Raw genomic sequence first — 22034 nt, forward strand, 5'->3', positions numbered from 1 at the left:
AAAATGGGCTCGACATAGATAACAAAAAACACTGAACTGTGGTGCAGTTATATTACATATAATTGAGTTAGCAGCAGAAATATAATGACACATTTTGTCATTGTTATGATGAAACACATTCTGACCTATTAGATTTTACAGTCATGGTTGGTGAATTATGTCCCAGGATGTAAATTTAAGCAAAACATATACTTTCTTTACATTTTATAAATACACTTCATGCACTCAGTTGTCAGTTTATTAGGCACACATATTCTTCTACAATAAATCCTCCCTTCAGGAAGGTTATAATGGTCACTTTTTGTGACAAAAATGCCCAAAAATATAACTTAAAAAAAAGGAATGGTCACGTATCTATACTATACAATATATTCCAATATAACAACTATATTAAGTACATTTATTGTTGTATTTTTTTGTCAAATTCTAGAAACCACATTGCATTATGTTAAAAAGACTTTTGTTATCCATTCAGAAATAGCGCCCTCCTCTGACCAAAGCAGGTAACACACCATTTCCCACAATGCTGCTGCCGCACCAGCCCGGAAGTAAGACGTTTATTGACAATATGGCCGTTGAACTGGGCTTGGATTTGGAGAAAATTGTAATTTGACAGCACTCGCCGGGGCTGCGATAACAACCCGTTTCCATCTCAGGAGTGTGAGGGACAGATGCACTTGAATGAAGGGAGCCGTGGATGCACGGGACGGTGTCAGTGAGCTGAGGAAACGTCCACAGAGAGAAACCCGTCATGTCGTTTTTCAAGAGGAAAGGTGAGGAACAAGCTCCCTCTGAAGGCTGCAACGTCAACGGCAGCTAGCCGCTCACAGAGTCCGGCTGAGGAGAGAGCGCTCCCCGACAAGATGTAACTAATGTGGTCAAACTGCGGCCACAAGTAAATTATCCAAGGGCACGGCGGTGTGTGTGTGGAAGTGTGTGTTACTGCTGCCGCGGCTCACGGCTGTGACATGGTTAGCTTAGCGGTGGCCTCTCTATCCTCCCTGCCTTATTTAACCTAATGTTAGCCCGGGCGGTGGTAAATATACCGCAGGGAACTGTCAGTGGTATTCAGATTACACACACCACTATGAATGTTGATTAAAATAATGCTTCAAACTGTTTAAACCCTCAGTGAGCTCCACTGTCTGTGATAGCCAACACCAGTGTCGCAACTGTGCTATGGCTGTTAGCTAAGCTAGCTTGAGCAGGACATTTTCACTCAGCTCTAACGAGCAAGACGTCTGAGAAAAGGTCACAATTATCCGCTGTGCTTGAATTAGAGTCGTTAGTTATCGTAAAGAAAACGTGTGTAGTCAGCAGTGAGAAACGTTAACCTGTAGGGATGTAGCTAACGATTGGTCAGCATCATCCTGCACTCAGTGGCAGGACCTGAATGAATTGGACCTGACTTGAAGCAGTATTAGTTATCAGCAGCAACATGACCAGGCGTTGCTCCAGGCTAATCTTCACAGCTCAGACTACAAAATAAAAGAATGGTCACTACATGACATAGAAAGTATGTTATAGAAATGAGAAATTGTTCACCAGCTTAATGTATTTTAATTCCTTGATTATTTACTAAGCTGCTGAAACTTAAGTGGGCTGGAGGTACAAAACACATACTGGTGACGCCCCTCTGTTACACTCATTTGCTATTTTGTGAGGTACACCTAACAAAAACTGATGCAGTGTGATGTAATCATCTATCAACACTTCTCTAAAACAAAACTGTACATTACAGCCTTCATGAAGGTAGGATTTTGTTGCAGGGCAGTTGTATAAGACTGCACAAGTTTCAGCAACTAAACTGGCCCTGGAGTGTATTTGAATAAGAAGCACCACATTTATATGCAACACCATCATAAGTAGATTAAAAGGGGCATTTCCGCTGATCCAGGTGTCTATCTGCTAGTATGTCCAATTGCTGTGATGCAGTACACAAATATGATAGGAGAGAATGTAGAGGCAGTGATTGTGAAACGGACTTCAGCTGAAATCTGCTTCTGTTTCAGGAAATAAGGTTACATATGTACATTTTCAACAGTGACTTTAGTGGTTTTGCTTCCTAGGCTGCAGTGCTCAAAGCAGCTGACACAGCAGGGCTGCAAAATGAGGAAATATTAGAGAGAGTGCTCTTATTATATCTGAACCAAGATGACACGCAGGACAGACTGGAAGAGAGTGTTCCTTGGGATCGATAAGGTTTTAGTAATGCATCCAAAATATTGTTTGTTCTTTATTCCTGGACATCCTTTGCAGCCAACCACCTGATGAATATTTATTTACAACAAAGAGATCTGGTGTTATTTGTCCCATGCTTTAGTTCAGCACAGTAGAGGTTGTTGGAGCTTAGATTATTTCAAAGTCACAGCTTTTATCTGTGACAGACAGCTTACCATTGCCAGTCGACTCTGACTCTTGGCTGACACGTGTATTCACTAACAGCTCTGTCCAAAATGTCTTCCTGAAAGAGCATCTTCTGCCCAGGCCTCTCAGTCCATTTTGTAATGCCAGTGCTTGAAACTGATACTTGGCCTGGCTGCTTTTTGCAGCAACAGCCTAATCTGAAGATATGAATGGCGAATCACTCTGATGAGTGCTTACCACCAGCCGCAGAGTTTAGGAGTTGCATCAAATATTTCTAGTGTTGCTTCCGGCCACATACATTATGATGCCATGTACTTGTTCATAAATCAGTGAGTCTCAGACTGACAAAAATGTCAGGACCCGCCCGAGCTAATAGACCAAGGTCACAAACGTCGGGAAGGACTCCATGCTGAGGTTCATTATGAAAGCCCTCTCAGTTCTGCTTCTGATATTTAATGAGCAGGACTGAGCTTTTACACATCAGCGCACAGCTTCCCTGTTTCTCTTCACTGCTGCTTCTCTACTATATCAGTTTCCTCACTACGTCATTATGTAACTAGATGTTTTGTTCTAGTTTTTCCGGTGACACCACACCAACCCCTTTACTTTTTTTTTTTTTTTCCTCTTGCTCGTCTCGCCCCACATTGTGAATCAAAATGCTGTGTGCTTCTCTAGTTCCAACCCTGCTCTCATCTTTTCTCACACAGCCAAAAGCAAAGAACCTGAGAGAGTGACAGATGCTAAAGTCAACAGAGGTGAGTTCATTATTACTTCTGTGAAGTTATGAAAGTGTCACACAGTGTTGAATCGAAAAAGCTTTGTTTTAACTGTACAAGGGTGTTTAATATCAAATGTTTTTATCAGTGCATCTGTGTGTGATCATATGACTGAGGCTTTTTTTAAGGAAGGAATTCAAATGGTTGTTTTATTAAGATGGCTCTTACTAAGTTTAATCACTGCTGGTTATATAATCACAAGGACCAAAATTGTGACCTCCGGCTATAAATTGAAACACATGAAGCTCACAGTCAAACAAACACTGAGCAGTCTGTCGCCTCCAACATGTCACACACCCTGAGGCCTCTGTACATTAACTGTGAGCTCTTTCAGGAGCCGTCACTAAAAGAGCTTTTCATGAAGCCACGCTGACGTTGTACATTCAGGCCACTCAGAACGTTAATATCATTTTACATTGTACTCAGTTTTTTTTCCCTCTGTTGCTGTTCCTGCAGCTCCAGTCAGCCCTCACTCTCCATCATTAGGACTGAGGAACCACCATGCCATCCAGGAAGCTGCGGGGCCCAGCCATGTGGCCATCAACGCCATCTCTGCCAACATGGATTCCTTCGCCCGCGGTCGCACCGCCATCCTCAAGAAACAGCCGAGTCACATGGAGGCTGCACACTTTGGCGACCTTGGTACAGAGACTGCATTCATGTGTTTGTGTACTGGTTTTAGTGATAACATATAAAGAACCAACCAAACATTTCAGCATCTAAATATGAGGTAGATTAATAACTGAAGAAACCATCATCTGGGTTTCTTAACTGATCGTTATCATGCTGTAGTCGTGCTGTTCTGTTTACATTTAGTATCACCTTTAACAGTTATTTAGCTTGGATTGGGTTGAACAAAAATCTGGCTGTTGCAGCAGTAAACAGCTTAAACAGCCACCTGTCTTGTGCAAGTGGCGGTGTGAAGCACTCATGTGACCTCATACATCAGTTTTGATGAGCAGCTAAAGTTTCCAAAGCCTGTCAGGATGAAGTGAGCCCTGCAGTCCTCTCCTCTGGTCACATGGTGAAGACACAGCTCCTCCCTTTTATCAGAAGGGCTCTAAAATTAAATCTGGATGCCATGATAAGTAGTGCGGCTGAAATGCTGAATGACAGCAGTGACGGGAACTGAACTGTACGAGCAAGTTGCCCAGAGAATAGCTGGGGTGAATCAGGCAGAACTTCCAGAGGTGGAAGAACCTGTGCTGCAGCCTGGGCGGCAGTCTGACTGAAACACACCTGGTGCCAGTGATTTGTGGGCTGTGGTTAGACTGAAGGAAGACAAAGGAAGGAAGTGTAGGAGGAGGATTCAAAGAAGGAAACATTTTATGTGTCACTTCGGCTTTCAGAATGAAGGTGGCCTTGACTGTATCATCTCTAGGAATGTGAAGAGGCTGATTGACAAGCACCTCAGCATGGGTGACACCTCTTGAAGCACTGTCTTGTTTTCAAAGAGCCAACACAACACAACAAAGCCGCCGCCCCCACACTTCAGTCTCACTACAGCTGATGTGCTCTGATTCATAATCCAACAAGTGTCGTGTTTGTAGTCTGTGAGCGCGCTCCCTCACTTATTTTGTTTTCTGTGAGAGTGTGTGTGTGTGTGTGTGTGTGTGTGTGTTTGTGATTGTGCTCGCAGTCCCCCAGGATGGTGGATGATATTCAGACAGAGTCTATTTTTGAGGCATCGTAAAGTCAAATAATACGGCATCCCTGCAGGAGTCACTTTTTTCTTTTTTTTCCCAGTGTTCAGATGTAGCAGGAGTTTGGGGACCCCACAGTGCACACACTTCATACACGCACGAAGACGCTGTTGATGTGTGATCCTTAAAAGTTTGTGTGGGTTAAATCATCTGTGAAATTGCATAGTCTAAGGCCACCTATAGTCAGACGGAGGGCTCCAAATTCTCAAGACTTCAAAACAAATATCCAGGAGTTTGAATTCGGCTCACGTCAGCCTTCAGCCTGGACCACATTTCCAGGTGAAATGGGAGAGCTGTACTCAGAAAATCCACTTTCCAATATCTTTCGTTTCTTGTTCCAGCTCCCATTAATATACAACACATCTTTATCTTCCAGCTAGTGTGAAAGCTGTGAATCATAGAGAATGTGTGTGCTCAGTCTGATATGAAGTTATATTTTAGTGTCTGTTTTGCACTTAAAGGTGGTATAAATCTTCTTGTCTGGTGAACAGCAGGGCGTCTGGCTAATGTTTGTGTCAGTAACAATGTTGATATGTTGATATTATCGACCTTAAAAATACAGAAATATATGAAATACAAGTGTAGTGTACAAATACTCGGAGCTTTCTTTTTTATAATCAATGAATTCTTTTAATTAGATTAATTATAATAGATTATTCTAAATTGTTGACATTGCGTTGTTTGTAAAATGTGATATTACTGGAAATACACTGTTCACACTGTTGCATTTTGATCGAAGAGTTTTAATAGAATGCAAATCATATGAAGCAAAAAAACAAAACATGCTCTTGAGGTGTAAAATCTGTTTTTTTAAAACCTGCGTGTTCATCTACTATGTTGCTCAGTTGCGTGTGTGTTTGTATGTTGCAGGTCATTCCAGTGTGAACTATCAGCCCCAGGAGACCCGCTCTCGGCTGTCCAAGACGGTGGACCAGGTCCTCCGGGACAATGTGGCGATGCCGCACTACATGCATTTCACGGAACTGCAGGGTGCTGACCATCTGGTTCGGTTCTGGTTGGAGGCTGAGGGTTTCCGCTCCACCAGCTGGTCGCGAGTCAGAGCGCACAGTCTAAACTCTGTCAAACACAGCTCCTTGGCTGAGCCCGTCCCCGCCTCCCCAGATGGCTCAGAGTTCCCCGAGACGGCCCCACACACGCCCTATGCCCTCGCCCGGGACAGTAGCAGTGAACGTCCTGCAGTGCCGTCAGAGCGGCGAGACTCCTTCAGCACAGAAGCGGGCCTGAGACCCGGCACCCCTCGAGCAGAAACCCCCAGCAGGCAGGCACCCTCCAGGACAGGGACTCCCTACAAGGTGCAGGCGAACAGCGCCCTGCGAGACTCTGACAAACTCATGAAAAGTGAGTCAGTCTTTTTCTTTTTTTATATTTGACCAATTATTTACATGTTTGACATAATCAGTGGTTTACTTCAATCAATTCAGGATGGTTTAGATTCAGAAAGTGACTTTTCATCACACTGGTGGTCAACACATCTCCGTATTTGATAATCAGGAAAATGATTATGTCAGGCAGCTTTCTATAGCTGCTGTAGCTAACAAGGATCCTAATGAACTAAACTAAATTACTAATTACCTGTTAAAGCCAAAATAAGATGATTTCATTTTTGAATAGCTTTATGCAGAGATATCAAGTGAGCTTCCATCCACCTGTCTTTTGCGCAAATTCAATTTCAAATCTGAGTGCAAATGGAGGAAATTTGATGAGGTGTATTGATAAACAGGAAACGCACTGGAAACAGACTTATGGAATAGATTATGACGTACATGAAGAAGCACGTGACTTAATTGTCACTCAAGCTTCCACTAGAGAGACAATGAAAAGATGAAAACATCAGATCTGTGTGGAGAGGTGTGGCGACACATTATCAGATTAACTCATGACACAAATATAAATGTCACATTTCAGTCATGTTTTGAATATGTTTTCCTTTTGTTGGAGGTTTGACTGGTGCTGGTTTGATTTTGTCAGCTTGCTGCACCCTCTTCTTCTGTAATGGTTTAATGGCACTGGACTGGATAATCAGCGCCACCAAGTGTTTATCTCAGTGCATTACACTCTGCATCAAGCAACCATAACATTGGCATCAGAATAGATGGAAATGCACATTAGTTTGCTATTTGTTTTGACTGACAATTTTATGAAAATGTGGCTATTGCCTGGTGATGGTGGTGGAGAGAACACTTTTTGTTTTCTCTTAAATTTCTCACTTCCTGTGCAACAAAATATGGCCAAGTCCCCCCTAAGGCTTGAGCCCTCACAGACTTAACTGACGTCACCTGGTGAGTGATTGAGTGTGAGAGGCTGCAAGGGCTCAAAATGGTTTGAAGAGGAATGGGACAGCTACTTATATCACGTTACCTTTGCGATGCCAAAACATTTGCATTCAATTGTGGATTTTGGACTTGGACTAAAAAAAAAAAATGTTTTATTCTCTTCCTTTGCTCCCTGTTTGTAAACAAAAAAAATAATGTGGGATCAAATCTGATGAAAGTATATTTGGAATCCATCATCATGTCACCACAGGACAAATAACTCCACATAGTTCAGGCTCTGAATCACAGTGAGCTCTGTGTTTATACTGTCATATACTGTCTTCTTCTTGTAATGCTAGGGTTCATTCTTCTCATGCTTGTTTGTTAACCGTTCTTCTTCTATCTCATTTTTTCTTCCGTTTTATGGCGGTTTATTGTTTTTTTTTACGCTTTCAGGCGTCCCCCTGATAACCTGTGTTTAATGTCACAGCGCTATGAACTTTGGGTAATTCCCTCAGGCAAAGTCTGCAGAAATGCAGACTTATTGAAAGTGTGCATAAAGGGCTCAAAATGTCTGCTGGAGACAGTAGGACAGTCCTAGGCCCTCAGGGACTCACCAGAAACACGTCTTCACGTCTGTGAGTCTGTGAGGGTGGACATTGGGACTGGGCTTATCCCTCACTAGTGACCAAGAAGTTTTTGGTTAAATAAAGTGGCACAGTGCCATCCCAGTCTGACGCCACAGCATCCCGACTTTGAGATTCAGAGTTGTCTTTTGCAGAGAGTCCATATTTAAACTGGAAAGGTAGGACGGACAGGAGGAACAACAACACTGACCAATTATCCTTTTAATGTACATATGGGCATAAAATGTGAACCTAACCTTTAAAATATCTTTTCGTTGACATACACGGGGGGAAAGCATCACTCTCGTAGCATCACCGGATGATCAGCTACTTGCCTCTGTGTGTTCCAGGTATAGAGAAAGATGCTGTTACCATCTTCACCAAGTACATCTCTCCGGACGCTGTGAGGCCCATCCCCATCACAGAACAAATCAGAAATGACATAGTTGGTAAGATACAGAAGACAATCAAACACTTGGTCAGCCATCTTGAATGTTATCCTGTTGTACAGTAATACTGCTGTCCCTCCTCTGTGCAGCTAAGATATGTGGAGAGGACGGCATGGTGGACCCAAACTGCTTTGTCATTGCACAGTCGGTCGTCTTTGCCATCTTGGAGCAACAGTGAGTTTTCGTCTGTTCATTTTCTAGAGGAGTTAATACTCACCTGGCAAGGTTTCCCCATCGCCACGTCTTGACATTAAGAAGTGTTACTGGTGTTCTCTTTGTCATGTTGGCACCACGGCAGCAGCTGTATTCATCTTCCACTCGCCCTTTCATTTCCAGGCACTTTAGTGAATTCCTGCGGAGCCATCATTTCTGTAAATACCAGATTGAAGTGTTGACTAGTGGCTCTGTGTTCCTGGCTGACATTTTGTTCTGTGAGTCAGCTCTCTTCTACTTCTCTGAGGTGAGTGGGCTCAGTGGTTCTCTCAACATTATTTATTTGTGATCACAAGCAGGTTTCTACACTGACTCTGTTAAACCCTCCTCTCTCAGGTTCTGCTCATCTATTCCAGAGGGAATTTCTATAGTTCTATAGTTGTAATTAACTGAGGACACGGTCAATATAACAAACACAAATGCTTGTTTTACAATCTCCTACCCCATTGATATAATACAGAAGTGATAATTAACACAGTACACTAAGAGAGTTCAGGTGTGGCAGAGTCAACAAGGAGACAAGGATGTTGTAAAAACACGCATTGGACTTTCAGTTGTCCAATATCTCATCCCCTGCAGTACATGGAAAAGGAGGAGGCGATGAATGTACTGCAGTTCTGGCTGGCGGCAGACAACTTCCAGAACCAGCTCGCAGCTAAAAAGGGCCAGTACGACGGCCAGGAGGCTCAGAACGACGCCATGATCCTCTACGACAAGTAGGTGTCGTGTCTGCTGCTGCTTTGCAATCCTGTCATGCTTCAAAACACCCAGTTATTTCCGTTATAAGAGTGAGTTTGATTTGATACTTGGAAGTACCCATCATGTTATAATCACTATGTCTATTTAGTTTCACAATAGATATTTTCCTTTAAAGTGTTATACTGCTTTCCCCGTATCATTTCCTTGGAGTTACTGAAGGCAATAAAAAAATAAAAGCTTGCTCCTCTCCTTTTTCACTGTTCCCCGACCTCACTGGTGTTTTTTTGTATTAAATCCTAATTAAACCTTTAATTTCAGTCCAGTGATTCAGTTAATTCATACATTTCTCTTCTTCCATCGCTGCAGCTCAGAATGACTGATAATTGGACGTAGAAACGATATCCTCTGTTGTCTTTCATTAGAAAAAGAGTCGACACACTGTTAGTTTGCTGCCATGACTAGAAATGCAACATCTTGGTCGGATAAACCTCATCAGACAAACTCATTTCTACAACTTCTAATTCTTCTCTAGTGGTGTGATTCCCTTGTTTAAATTTTCCTTTGTATGCTGTTGCTATGGCTGAATGATCCCACGTGTGTCACCAGTTCCTCTTATGTCTTATTATTGATGTTCCTGGGTCTGATGATGTTGCCTGTGATTAACATCTCTCTAACATAAACGCTGGACCTGGAGATATAGACTCAGTTAACTCCCTCCCTTGTTTTTTGCCATAAATTTTATTGATATTTTTGGAGATAAATAATGGGTTGACATGGGCACACATAAATAAAATGGGGCTTTTAATGACTTCTGTACTGGGCTACATCTTATAGGCACATGTACAGTATGTAGTCTATTTTTTCCAGTATTTTACATAGTGATTGTATCATAATCAGAAGGTGAAGGTCAGTTTCTCTTGATCATACAGTCCAGTCCTCTTTTATTGGAGGATTTCTCTGCAGCCATTAAGAAATCCTATTTTACTATTTGTTATTCGGTGCTTTGAACTCTTCTCGCTCAGCCTGTGGTGACCTGAGCAGACTGAAGGTTTAGGTCAGGTGAGGGGGCAGGACTGCACATGTTGGCTATTTTTTCTTCCTCTGTTTTAAGTTTTCTTTCTTGCGAACCTCAGGGGTTCATGTTTCTCTGTCCTTTATACTTCTTGAAGTTTGTTCTGAAATGCATTTTAGACAGTGATTAAAATGTTAATATACTGTAGGTGGCGTCATGTGAATTCAGTGGCTCATCATGCTGTTTCCTCTCCAGGTATTTCTCACTCCAAGCCACCAACCCTCTGGGCTTCGGCGACTCTGTGCGGATGGAGATAGAGTCGAATATCTGCAGAGAGGGAGGACCTCTCCCCGACTGCTTCACCACTCCGCTCAGACAGGCCTGGACAACCATGGAGAAGGTCAGACTCTCTGATAGCCACCCACCAACGGCTCTTCAGTGGTTACTATGGGGCTTCTTCCAGCTATGTAAAATACAGCAGAGTAGAACAGAGATATGAGGCATTCAGTTCAGATACATTGCCCTTTAAACTATCTAATTATACATGCTTTTAAAAGCATCTACTTGAACTGTTTTCTTCAGTTTAATAGAATCCTCCAGAAGGTTTTGTGTTGTAAGTCACTTACAAATGGTGTTTTTACACCGCTGACAAATGCACCTGCCTCACGATAATGAAATAAAAGCTCAACACTGTTGTTAGCACATAAAGGTCAGTAGCAAACCTTTGTAACTCTTGCCCAGAAATATATAAGGCAGCTCATTATTTTCTAACAGAGCTGTTTTGCATTTGTTCAGGTCTACATGCCAGGCTTCCTGTCTAGCAACCTTTACTACAAATACCTGAGTGACCTCATCAACTCTGTGCGGGCGGATGAATTTGTGAATGTCAGCACTCCAGGTCAGAGCGGGCCCGCGGACAACGACCGCTCCGGTTCAAATGCCAGCGAGGGCTCTCAGACTCAGGTGACCCCCGGCTTTAACCCCCGTCCTCGGCCCCTGTGGGGATGTTCCCCTGTCTGCTGACATTTAAACCTGTTCTGCCTCATTAGATGAATAATGAAGATATTTTTGTTAATGCCAAAGGGTCGTGGTCATTCCTGTCATTTAGTTGTCTTCATAGGAAAAAAATGGGAACGGTTACCTGTCGTGTTGCTAAACGTTGAGTTCGTGCTGTCCTCACTGCAGCACGGTGCCAGAAAGGCCGCGATCAAGATCCTGAAAAACTTTGATGAGGCGATCACAGTGGACGTTGCCAGTCTGGACCCAGAGTCCTTGTACCAGCGGCCATACGCTGGGTGAGTTTGTGTGTCTGATGTTCCTTTGCTGTCAGATAGGTGAATACAAATGATTAGTGACACGAATGAGAGGCAGAGGCAGCCTGAACGCTCAGACATCGACCTAAAACATGAGGTACGCTTTAAAAAATGAGTCGGCTGTTAAGATAAAACATTATGTGACTCGTAGCTGATCGGTTAAAACACTAAAAACCACCAATTCGGTTTTAAAGATGCTAAATCGTTTTTTTAAATCACCTCCTAAAATGTACCTCTCACAGATTTGCTGTTATTCAAGTTTCCTTGTCGTCTTTGACTTTTATGTTTCTCTTCCTTTATGTTCCTTTCATTTGGATTCAATGCTTGTATCCTTTTGTTTTTATTGACTCAGTCGTAAAGTGTTTTATGAGTCTGCTTTGAAAAATCCTGCACAAAAATAATTCAAGAGAAAGATCTTATTGAAAGACAAAGCTGTAGTCTCTCTTTGTTTTTTCACTCTCTATTGAAACTTCAGTTTTGAATGGATATACATACACACACACACACACACACACACACACTATCAGCGGTGTTTGAATGCTGTGTGTGTGTGTGTGTGTGTGTGTGTGTGTGTGTGTGCGTGTGCGTGCGCCTGAGGCTCACTTTTGTCCCATTTGCTCTGTCTGCTGTCTTCATCTGTCTCCTTTCTCCTCTCTGTGAGCTCAGAAAGATGACGTTTGGGAAGGTGAACGAGCTGGGCCAGTTTATCAGGGAGGCAGAGCCAGAGCCGGATGTGAAGAAATCCAAAGGCATGACACACTCGCACTTGTCTCTCTCTCCTCTACCTCCATCTGTCTCATTATTCTCTTTGTATCTTTGCCCTCACTCTGTCATATTTTATCTCTTCCCTCCTTGCAGTGAAAAACGTCTACTCTTTGCCCACGAATATAAACCTCCTGTAGTGGCTGCTTCCATTCTCCTTACAGCTGATAGTCTCTTGAAATATTTAAGAACATTCCCCTTGGAAAAGAAAAAACACGTCCTCCACTACTCTTTGTCTGGAGTAGAGTCCCAGACATTTGAGCTACGGGATAACTAATCAAATTGCCTATTGATAAAGCACTAAATACCTTAATGTGTCAGGATGAACTCACCTTGATTTGATTTTAAGAGCGTTTTCCTGTGCTAAGTCACATTAGCTTGTAGCAGTTAATTTGTTCAGTTAAAGGAACAAATGACTCATTATTTGTTTTCTGTTTACTGATGTTTGTCTCATTCTGCCCCCCCCCCCCCCCCCCCATTTAGGTTCCATGTTTTCTCAAGCCATGAAGAAATGGGTCCAAGGCAACTCAGATGAGGTGAGGAAGCAATTAAATAACCATGAATAATTCAGTGGTCTGAGGCACATGACGAGGCTCTCAACAGCATGTATTCAGATTCACTCTGTGACGTCAGCCCATGACTTATGAGTTATTAAAGAATGTAAATAACAGCCTGCGTTGAATTAAAGTTATTGATTGTGCCATGACTCAAGGCCCAGGAGGAGATGGCGTGGCAGATTGCCAAGATGATTGTCAACGATGTCGTCCACCAGTCAAACCATGACAGCCCCGGCAAGGCCACCAAGGTACGAGCCTCACTCAGTATTCTGTCGCTCCTGTGCGGTGATGTGTGGAGTGACTACAGTTTTTCTCTGAGTGTTTTCTTTTGTCTGTCTGCAGTTATGACCCCACTGAGCGACCAAAGGACTGTCACTCCCTGCAGACGCCGGCCAAGCCGGTGACAAACCGTACACAGGGTTCACCCTGCAATGAACTGCATTACTCCAAGAGCGAACAAGGCTTTTTATCACCTCCCCAAACAGTGTGTGTGTGTGTGTGTGTGTGTGTGTGTGTGTGTGTGTGTGTGTGTGTGTGTGTGTGTGTGTGTGTGTGTGTGTGTGTGTGTGTGTGTGTGTGTGTGTGTGAGAGAGTGAGTGAGTGAGTGAGTGAGTGATTGTTCATGCATAGTCTAATGGGAAACTTGAAGTGCATCATTGTTCCAATCTTCCAACTCCATAACACTATAAAGGTACACGTGTAGTCGCCAGAAGCAAAGTCAAGAGCTTGCGTCGGACTGGAGGAAGTGACTCCTGAGGAAGCAAACGTTCGTCGTGATGCTAGAAGAACGCCGGCATGAAGAAGCAGCAGCAGCTGAGTCAGGACTATCACTGTGTTGCTGTAGCCATAGTGTTTGTACAATGTCTTATCTCGGACCTGTGGAGGACATGACAAAGACTGAATTACCTTTACTCCCTCATGACACACCTCCCCACACCTTTTATAACCATTCCTTGTTTTTAGATGAAATTCTCTTTTAAGGGTCAGCTACTTAAGGATTAAGCAGATGAGTGTCCTCAGTTTGGGGCGGTGTACAGTCTTTGCACTGGCTTTCCTCAGCCTGTCTGGAGAGGTCTCGTCTGCTACTCCCTCCTGTCAGCTGTCCTACGTTGGCTGTTAACTGTACGTACTGTAGAACGTCTGGAAAAGTGACAATGAAACAGAAGAGGATCTGACTCAGTTGTTGGACTGGCTGACTTTCTGTGTGAACCTCCTGGCACCTTCAGAGTGTAGAAGAAGAAATACTCCCTAATGAACTTAAGTGCTCCAGTTGTGTTGGAAAACTCCAAACTCCGTGTCCTAAATGTTTGTTATATATATATATTATATATATATATATATATATATAAAAATATATATATATAAATTGTAGACTTCTGGTTTACCCCATATATTAATGTTAGTCCTTTTTTATGGTGATTGCTGTTTTTTTTATGCATCACTGAAACAAACCGGACTGTTCAACTGGAAAGTGTGCTCAGTGAAATAAACATTTTTTAAATTTCTTTTGAGCCTTACCAAGATGTGGAAAAGAACCAGAAAAGACTCTTGGTACTATGTACCACTAATGTTTTCTGACATGTATGTGTACTTAATCTATAATATATTTAAATTGTGTTTGATTTAAATACATATATTATGAAATGTTTTGTCTGCCCTCATTTTTTTGTTGACGTATCTCAGCTGAAGTGTTGGTACAGTATCGTGGTTTCAGGCCACTGCAGGCTGTGGTTATTTTGATGTAGAAGCTGTGTGATGTTTACAGGGGGATTGGTTTTCTTTTAAAAATCATTTTCAAATCAGTATTGTAGTTGAAATGTGGGCAGAGTGACAGCTTGGCCCATGTCAGCAGCTTTACAGTGGACTATTATCTCCTCTGACCATGTGGGGGCAGTGTTGACTGTAGTGCTATGTTAGGGTAAAACGGAAAAGGACACAGGTCACGCGGTGTGTTATTTCGGACATAAGAATGAGTGTCTACTTTCTTCTCTCATACCAGATCTACAGATTCAGAAAAAATCCACAAATTGTAAAATACAACTCATCTCAAAGGGCTCGCAGTCACCTTGGGTACAGTATGGCTTTGTAAAGCATTTAAAGTGTTTCATTCATTCATTCATTCATTCATAAATTATTCATTTTAGAGTTCTGACTGTGGAAGTCGCCTCTTGCTGTTTAATATCTGCTTTAAATGGACACGAGCATATCTCCAAATTACTGGATTTGAAAGATGGTGAATTTTCTGGTTGTATTTGAAGACACAGTTAGCTCACTGCTAAAGCTAACTGGCGTATGATATTTGACACATTAATTAGCTAAACGCCTTTATGCTTTTTCACAGCGCATTACTACGTGCTGCGTGAAGTCCCACGAGCTCATCGTGGTTTCCAGACTGAGGCTATACCTCCACGTGCAGAGGCAACGCCCACCTCCATACAAGTCAGCCGCAGTCCTGGACTCTGGCTGAGATGTTGACACGGACTCGTATCTGTGTGAAACAATTAATACACCAATGTTGACTTTAACTGTACATGTCGATGCTCAGAAGTATTTTGTTTTGCGCAGAATAACATTTTTCATCCAGATTAAAAAACGTTGAATTCATAGTTTCATACTCTGTTTTTATAACAGTGTTGTGTCTTGTTTCTTTATGAAAACTAGTGCACACAACGAGCATCAACAAAGTGCTAGGTGCACTTGGACAGGTACCTGAGGTCAGACGCTCTGTCAAGTCAAACAGAGACAATGTGCAGAACACCGGAAGTGTGCGTTTTTACCTTCAGAGTAAAAGTGATGTTAACGTTAACAAGGGGATTCGACGGATCTGCTGTTACAGGGATCCTTGACTGATCTTAACTATCACAATTTACAGTACAGTTGCATTCCCCAAATTCTCAAACCACTAAGCTGGTTTCCGCACATTAAACGCTGTTCGTCCACCTGGATCATGTAACACAGACAGGCACCACATTACATCCTTTCATGTCATCCATTGAGAATGTAGAGATTCGTTTTTCATACATGTTTTTTGTAACTTGGTTGATCTAATCACTTGGGAGTTGGGATGATCTAGATGGGCTAGATCATCCCAACCCCCCCCCCCCCCCAACATACAACACAGAATAACTGCAGAGACTCAACCCAAGTCCAACAACCAGATGAGGGTCTGGGAGACATTTAGTGGGCAGTTGTTGCTGTTGATTCAGTATATATAGTTGTACGTCCATCTCTGTGTTACATTGTGAACATTTCTAGGATAATAATAATAATGTTTGCATTGTTTTTTAAAGACGTTAAACGTTAAATTTTGAGAAGAGGAATGGTCAGAATTGAAATGGCTATTATGGTCTTTTAGTTCCTAAGGTCAAGCTCCAAAAACACTGGATCCTACATTTCCCATAATGCAACCAAATGGCAGGCTTACTTTGTCAGACATCTCCAGAGCCACAGACTTTATATAGGCTGAGACTGAGAACTTCTCATCACCGTGAGCAAACTGACATTTATGTGTAAAATTAGTGCATTGCCTCTTTAGTTATAATTATTTCAATTTACTCTGCGTTTTACTGTGGTGGCTCTGGTACATTCACAACAGTCTCAAATCTTGCGGCGCATCGTCTTCGGTATTTTTACTTTGAAAATCACGTCCGGAAGTACTCCTTTTAACCTCTGTGAGCTTGACGTTGTCCAGACGCACTCCTCCTGAAACGCAATGTGCGCTGCTGTCCGTGTTGAAGCAGCGCAAGTGCCTTGAGAGGAGCAGAGGAGCTGAGGACCCAGGACCTGTCTGGACTGAACCGCTGCTCCAGCTGCTCCAGCTGCGCGCACAGCTGCGCGCACAGTTTTGGGTGTGACAAACATCTTGTGTGTCAGACTGGGGCATGTTTCCAGTGTGAGTGGATGCCGCGGATCACTTGACTTTATTGTATCGCCGTCACTCCTCCTGCTGATGTGTTTTGGATGTTTTCTTACTGGTTTGTTTCTCCAGTCCAGATGTTCTGGGGGGCACGCGCTCACACAGCTGCCCCTGCGGATGTCCAGTGATTTGATGTTGTGCTGATGTAGCGCTGGTCAGGGGCTGAAGTTGAAGTCTTGCTCTTGAAGGTGTGAGCTCCAAATGCATTCGCTCCTGGGCCGGGAAAAGAAAGAAGAAGAAGCCGGGTTTGGGATCGAGCTGGGTCTGTCTCCGGGCTTTTTGCCCCACGCTGCCACCATGTTCAGCTGTGTGGGCTGCTTCTGGGTGCTCCTCTCCTCCGCTCTGGTCGCCGTCTGCAGTTTCAGCTTCATATCTCCTGCCTGGATTGTTAAGGACCAGCTGAGGAACAGCCACCACCAGCAGCACCACCCCCACCACCACAACAAGGACTCTGTGAGCTTCGGCTTGCTGTGGCACTGCTCGGAGTCTCTGGACCACATGTACCGATGCTACACCTTCGGGGGACTGGGTAAATTTGCAGAGATCCCCTCCAGCTCCTGGCAGGTAGTTCACCTTACACACCCATGTCTGTCACATGTGGATGGATGAGAGCTTGTGGGCATGGCATGCTATCATTGGATCCAGGATTGAAACAGTAGCTGGGCAGCAAAAATTAATAATCATCATAATAAAATAATCCCAATAATTAAAATAATTACTGCTGTAAATGAAGAATCAACCAAATTAAAGAGAATGATTCTTGATTTGAGACATTTAATCAAACAAGTTGATTTGCATTAATAAAAAAGTCCTTTATCTTTCACTTTTAAATTTGAAATAGTTCTTATTTAATGTCACAATGTAAATTTCACTGGATCCATCAGCTGTTACTTCATGTTCAGCATCAACAGCAGCTCATCTGATTTTCACATTTGTCTTAGATCTTCTTGTGACTCCGTACAGGGTTCACTGACACCTCATGATGCAACTCAGGCACACACTGTACATGCTACACACACACACACACACACACACGCATGTGTCACAGTCGACTGAATGATGCTACAGAATAATGGCTCTGATGCTCCTCAGTCAATTTCTGTGAAAACACAGTCGGGATGATGCAGAGTGTTTCAGTCAGAAGAGATGATTCATTGATCTGGGGGGTGGTGGTGGTGGTGGTGGGGGGGGGGGGGGGGGTGATGGTATCATACAGAGCAGCATCTGCAGCACAGCACGCCAGACACACATCAAAGCTGTGAAAGTGGCTCTGGGTGGGTGGGGGCTGCTCACTGATCAGGGGCCCCTACTAGCAGGAATTTCAATTTCATCAAATTGAAAACAGTTAGCAAATGTGCAAGTGGCTGTTTCAGACCACTCTCCATTCTCCCCCACCCGTGGAGGAAACAGCTGTGCAATTATATCCAACAACAAACACCTCATGGGGGGGGGGGGGGGGGGGGTTTGATCACACCAGCGCTGGTGAGCCAATAATACATTCATCTGTTTGTAGGGCTTTAACTTTAACTAAAAGTTTGGAAGTGACTTTTTCACTATCAAATCAGACTGTTGCAGTGAAGTGGGAGTCAGCTGACGAGAGTCTGGAGCTTGTTAGAGCAGAAACAATTGGCCTTGTTAGAAGTCTTGTATCTGGGACGCTTACTATTCATGCAAGTTGTGGGATAATTTAATTCCTGACTACAGGCAGGCTGTTTGGACCCCCCAGCCTTGCACCCCCCCTGTAGAAATCTTTCAAAAAAAACTGCTACAATATACCAGCCACCTCTGGAGTTATGATTTATGTATGAAGGGGAATTAGCATTTGAAAGGGAGATATTAATAAGTGGCTGCTTGGTGGTGTGATAGTAGCGCTGCAGAGAGACGGATGCAGCGCCCGGGTTTGTTTTCACATCGAGGCACAGGTGTTGAAACTGCAGAGGACAGGTAGAGCCAAGAGTCAACACACGACTGGATTTATATTCACACATTAACTGCTGCACGTCCTCCGCTGAGTTTAAGTGGGTTTCACTGTGTTTAAGGCTCATTTGGCTAAAATCAGGAGTCGTTTTGCCTGTTAGCCAGTTGTCAGTGAGTTAATTAGTGGGTCTTCCAGTGTGTTAGTGAGTGAGTGTGTGAGGAGGCTGATGGAGCTGATGGAGCTGATGGAGCTGCTTTTCTGTGCAGAACTACATGTGTTATTATAGTGGTGAACCCAAGCGCACGATCCTGCTCCCACAGCCATGAATAAAGGTGAGGGGCCATTAAGTTTTCATCAGAGCCACTTTATTACTCCACCCCCCCCACCCCCACCACACACACACACATAACCCCCCACCCCCCCACCACCACTCTTAGTTTTGCTGAAGCCTTCTGTTTTTTTTTTGTCAACTACCTGCTCACAAACACAAACCTGTTCAGTACAAACTGCAGGCAACAATAGTTTACATGGAGGGTGTGTGTGTGTGTGTGTGGGGGGGGGGGGGGAGTGGGGGGGTGGGGGTGGGGGGGGGTGGGGGTCGTCTGTGCCTCAGCAGCCATTAGTCCCACTCTGTGTTTGTGGACTATCACTGTACATGGAGCTCTGTTGTCTCCATCAGAGTGGAAGACTGAGCTCTCCACTGCTGTGTGAGTGAACCAGAGGAGGACAGGACAGAGGAGGAGGAGGAGGAGGAGGAGGAGGAGGAGGAAGCTCCCTGAGAGGCTGGCCTACTTGTGTTGTAGTCTCTTTGGGCTTTTCTGTTGTCGCTCCATGTTGTCAAAAGCTCTTGCATGGACCACACCGCTTTCCAGGGCCGCTGGCGCTCTGGAGCCCAGTGCAGGCCATCGCCAGGCTGGCAGGGCCTCCATTCAGCCACACACACACACACACACACACACACACACACACACACACACACACACACAGGCAGACCCCTGCGAGATGTAAAAGAGGGTGGCAAACAAACACATTTCCGTGTTAAATGTGAAGGATGGTCGAGATGGAAAAAGCTGGTCGTCTGTTTGCAGAGTCGGTCGTGTGAGGGTTAAAAATACTGTGTGCGACACATTATCACAGTTTTAACTATTTCCCTTTTTCTCTATGTCCATTAATATTAGTCATAATATTAAAATTATAATAAAACATAGAAAATGAATTTCCCAGTTGTGGGATAAATAAAGTTAATCTAATTATGTTTACTTTGTTTACTTCTGTGTTTATTCTCTTTGTTTTCTTCCCCTGAAGTGTGTCAGGGTGAAGGATTGGTGGGATCTCTTGTTGTTGTTGTTGTTGTTGTTGTTGTTGTTGTTGTTGTTGTTGTTGTTGTTGTTGTTGTCGAGATGCTCACTGTTGTATCATTTGTATCACTCCCTGGACTGTGAAATTACATCTTTCTGTGTCTTATTTATCTGGTGTACAAAGTACATTTACTCAAGTAATGTACTTCAGTGCAATTTTGAGGTACTTTGAACTTTTTATACTTCTACTTAGGGGCTGGTGATATGGGGAAAATATCATATTACGATTTTTTAGGCAGGATTAATCTTATCACGATTCTTTTTTATTTTGGTTTTTAATTATTTAATCATTAAATAATCATTCAAATGATTTATGAACATTCAACTAGAATTCTGAAATAGTTCCGACATTGGTTTCAAAAGGTAAACAACAACAATCAAGTGAAGTGCACTTTGGCTGTATAACATAAAAAAATCTAACATTGGTATGAAGTGGAACAGTCAGTCACACAGATCCTCAGCAAAACCACACTATTCTAAAACTCTGTTTTCTGAGGTCGCAGAGAAGTAGAGAAATATACAGAACAACAAGACATCAATGAGAAAAAGATCCAGTTTTAAACCATGTAAATAGCTTGCATAAAAAAATGTTAAATAAAAATGTTAACTCTTGTAATCTAATGCAATTCTGCAAAGTATTAACATTCAACAATAATTCTAACATGGTCGAGACTTCGAGTACAATCAGAGACTTAAGCAAAACTCCCGAAAATGAACATTGTTTTCAAAAGGTAAAACAACAACACTATAAATAACTAACTAACTCTTGTTATATAATAAAATGTAAATTATATTGCAGACTAATCTCGTCATTTTACTCTGTTCTGTGTTTCTACTGTTGCCTTCCTTTCCTTTTTTCCTTGGCGCCCACAAACATCTCTAAAAGGAAAACCGAGAGAAATGTGCTTCAACTCTTTAATATGAAATAATGGAAAACACACTGAAGCGTTTCGATGCCTAATAAACCTTTAGGAGCCATAACACAGCTGATCCCTGTCTGTCGGACCTTTCAGGGACTTTATTATTTGAACTTTCAGAAAAAATCTGTCACAATCACGACTTGGATGTTGATGTGAACTCCTGTTTACAAAGTAGTGTCTCTATATAATATTCGGTGGATCAATGTGCCACGGCGCCACCCGCCTCACGTTGAGATCATTGCAACAGCTGGAAACAGCCTCTTCTGCATGGCGGTTTTTACCATATAAATTATTCCTTGTGTTACTTCAGCCTGTTTCTGCTGGGCTGTGTGATTTTCTTCCATCAGAGTAGCCGTGGAGTCGTGGTAGTGTGTGTGATCATGTTTGTGTACACATGAAAAGTAGCGTGCACGTGTGCAGAAGTCAGCGGAAGTGTGAAAGCGCGTTCTGCTGCGGTGGAGGTTGCCAGGTTGGACGTGTCAGTGGAGGAGGTGTTCAGTGAGCTGCTGCTAGGTAAAGTGTGAAGGAGGAGGAGGGCGCCTGCCAGAAAACATTTTCACCTTAACATGTTAACAGCTTATGTGTTTCCAGCTGCTTCACAGCACTAAACACTGGAGCTGGATTAGCTTGGCCTCTGTAGTAACCAGCCAACAGCTCAGACACACGCAACTCTGTGTACACATGTACTGGTGGTACACGTGAAGGTGTTGTGGCTCTCGGACTGTGCTGCGTGTGTTTGGCTTCTCGTGCACTCCGTGCCCACTGAATGTCAAGGTCGTCTTGTAGCCTAAATGAGTCGTGGCCGAGCTCCAGGAACAGTGATTGGAAAATGTCTGAGTTCGTCCTGATCTTTTGTCTGTCTGTGCAGAAGATGGCAGCGAGTCAAGGCGCAGATTCTGGGCTGTGGAAAAAAAAAAAAGAGAAAAGAAGAAGGGAATGTGATTGGCTTCCACTGAAATCCTCTGACACATGAGACAAAACAATCGGCCCGTGTTGACTGTGAAACATGCCAAGAAGATGAATTGTAGACATTGCTGGAGATGTTTTACCATGCCTAATTACCAGCTACCTATGAAGAACACTCACTGGTGCATGAACCCTGCTAGATGCTCTAAATGTCATTTCACCACTCACTGAGCCAGAACTAGTTTTCAGGAGACAGATAACTCATT

The 22034-nt window shown here is 43.2% G+C and overlaps 2 protein-coding genes across 2 annotated transcripts in view; both read left to right on the forward strand.

The window, feature by feature from the left end:
- Positions 1-539: 539 nt before the first annotated feature.
- akap10 (A kinase (PRKA) anchor protein 10) lies at positions 540-14397 on the forward strand. The gene is made up of 15 exons (XM_056398257.1): positions 540-773; positions 3075-3122; positions 3600-3785; positions 5717-6205; positions 8096-8194; positions 8284-8368; positions 8531-8654; positions 8987-9123; positions 10374-10518; positions 10914-11081; positions 11304-11413; positions 12098-12180; positions 12677-12729; positions 12906-12998; positions 13093-14397. The coding sequence occupies exons 1-15, from the start codon at positions 752-754 to the stop codon at positions 13096-13098; spliced, it is 1848 nt and encodes a 615-aa protein (XP_056254232.1). The 5' UTR covers positions 540-751; the 3' UTR covers positions 13099-14397.
- Positions 14398-15942: 1545 nt separating this feature from the next.
- LOC130182996 (LHFPL tetraspan subfamily member 7 protein) overlaps positions 15943-22034 on the forward strand; it is a 96476-nt gene continuing 90384 nt past the window's right edge. Inside the window, exons 1-2 of the mRNA XM_056398276.1 lie at positions 15943-16642; positions 16739-17230. Of these exons, the coding sequence (XP_056254251.1) occupies positions 16868-17230 (363 nt within the window). The 5' untranslated portion in view covers positions 15943-16642; positions 16739-16867. The remainder of the gene's footprint in view (positions 16643-16738; positions 17231-22034) is intronic.

This window comes from Seriola aureovittata, chromosome 15 (assembly GCF_021018895.1).
Source record: "Seriola aureovittata isolate HTS-2021-v1 ecotype China chromosome 15, ASM2101889v1, whole genome shotgun sequence".
Lineage (NCBI taxonomy): Eukaryota > Metazoa > Chordata > Actinopteri > Carangiformes > Carangidae > Seriola > Seriola aureovittata.

What these genes read in the sequence shown, in the direction of transcription:
- akap10 (XM_056398257.1), top strand. Translation starts at nt 752, where the DNA reads ATGTCGTTTTTCAAGAGGAAAG. An exon ending in CTCTGACAAACTCATGAAAA is followed by an intron (nt 6,206 to 8,095) that starts GTGAGTCAGTCT and finishes TGTGTGTTCCAG; the next exon opens with GTATAGAGAAAGATGCTGTT. An exon ending in AATCAGAAATGACATAGTTG is followed by an intron (nt 8,195 to 8,283) that starts GTAAGATACAGA and finishes TCCTCTGTGCAG; the next exon opens with CTAAGATATGTGGAGAGGAC.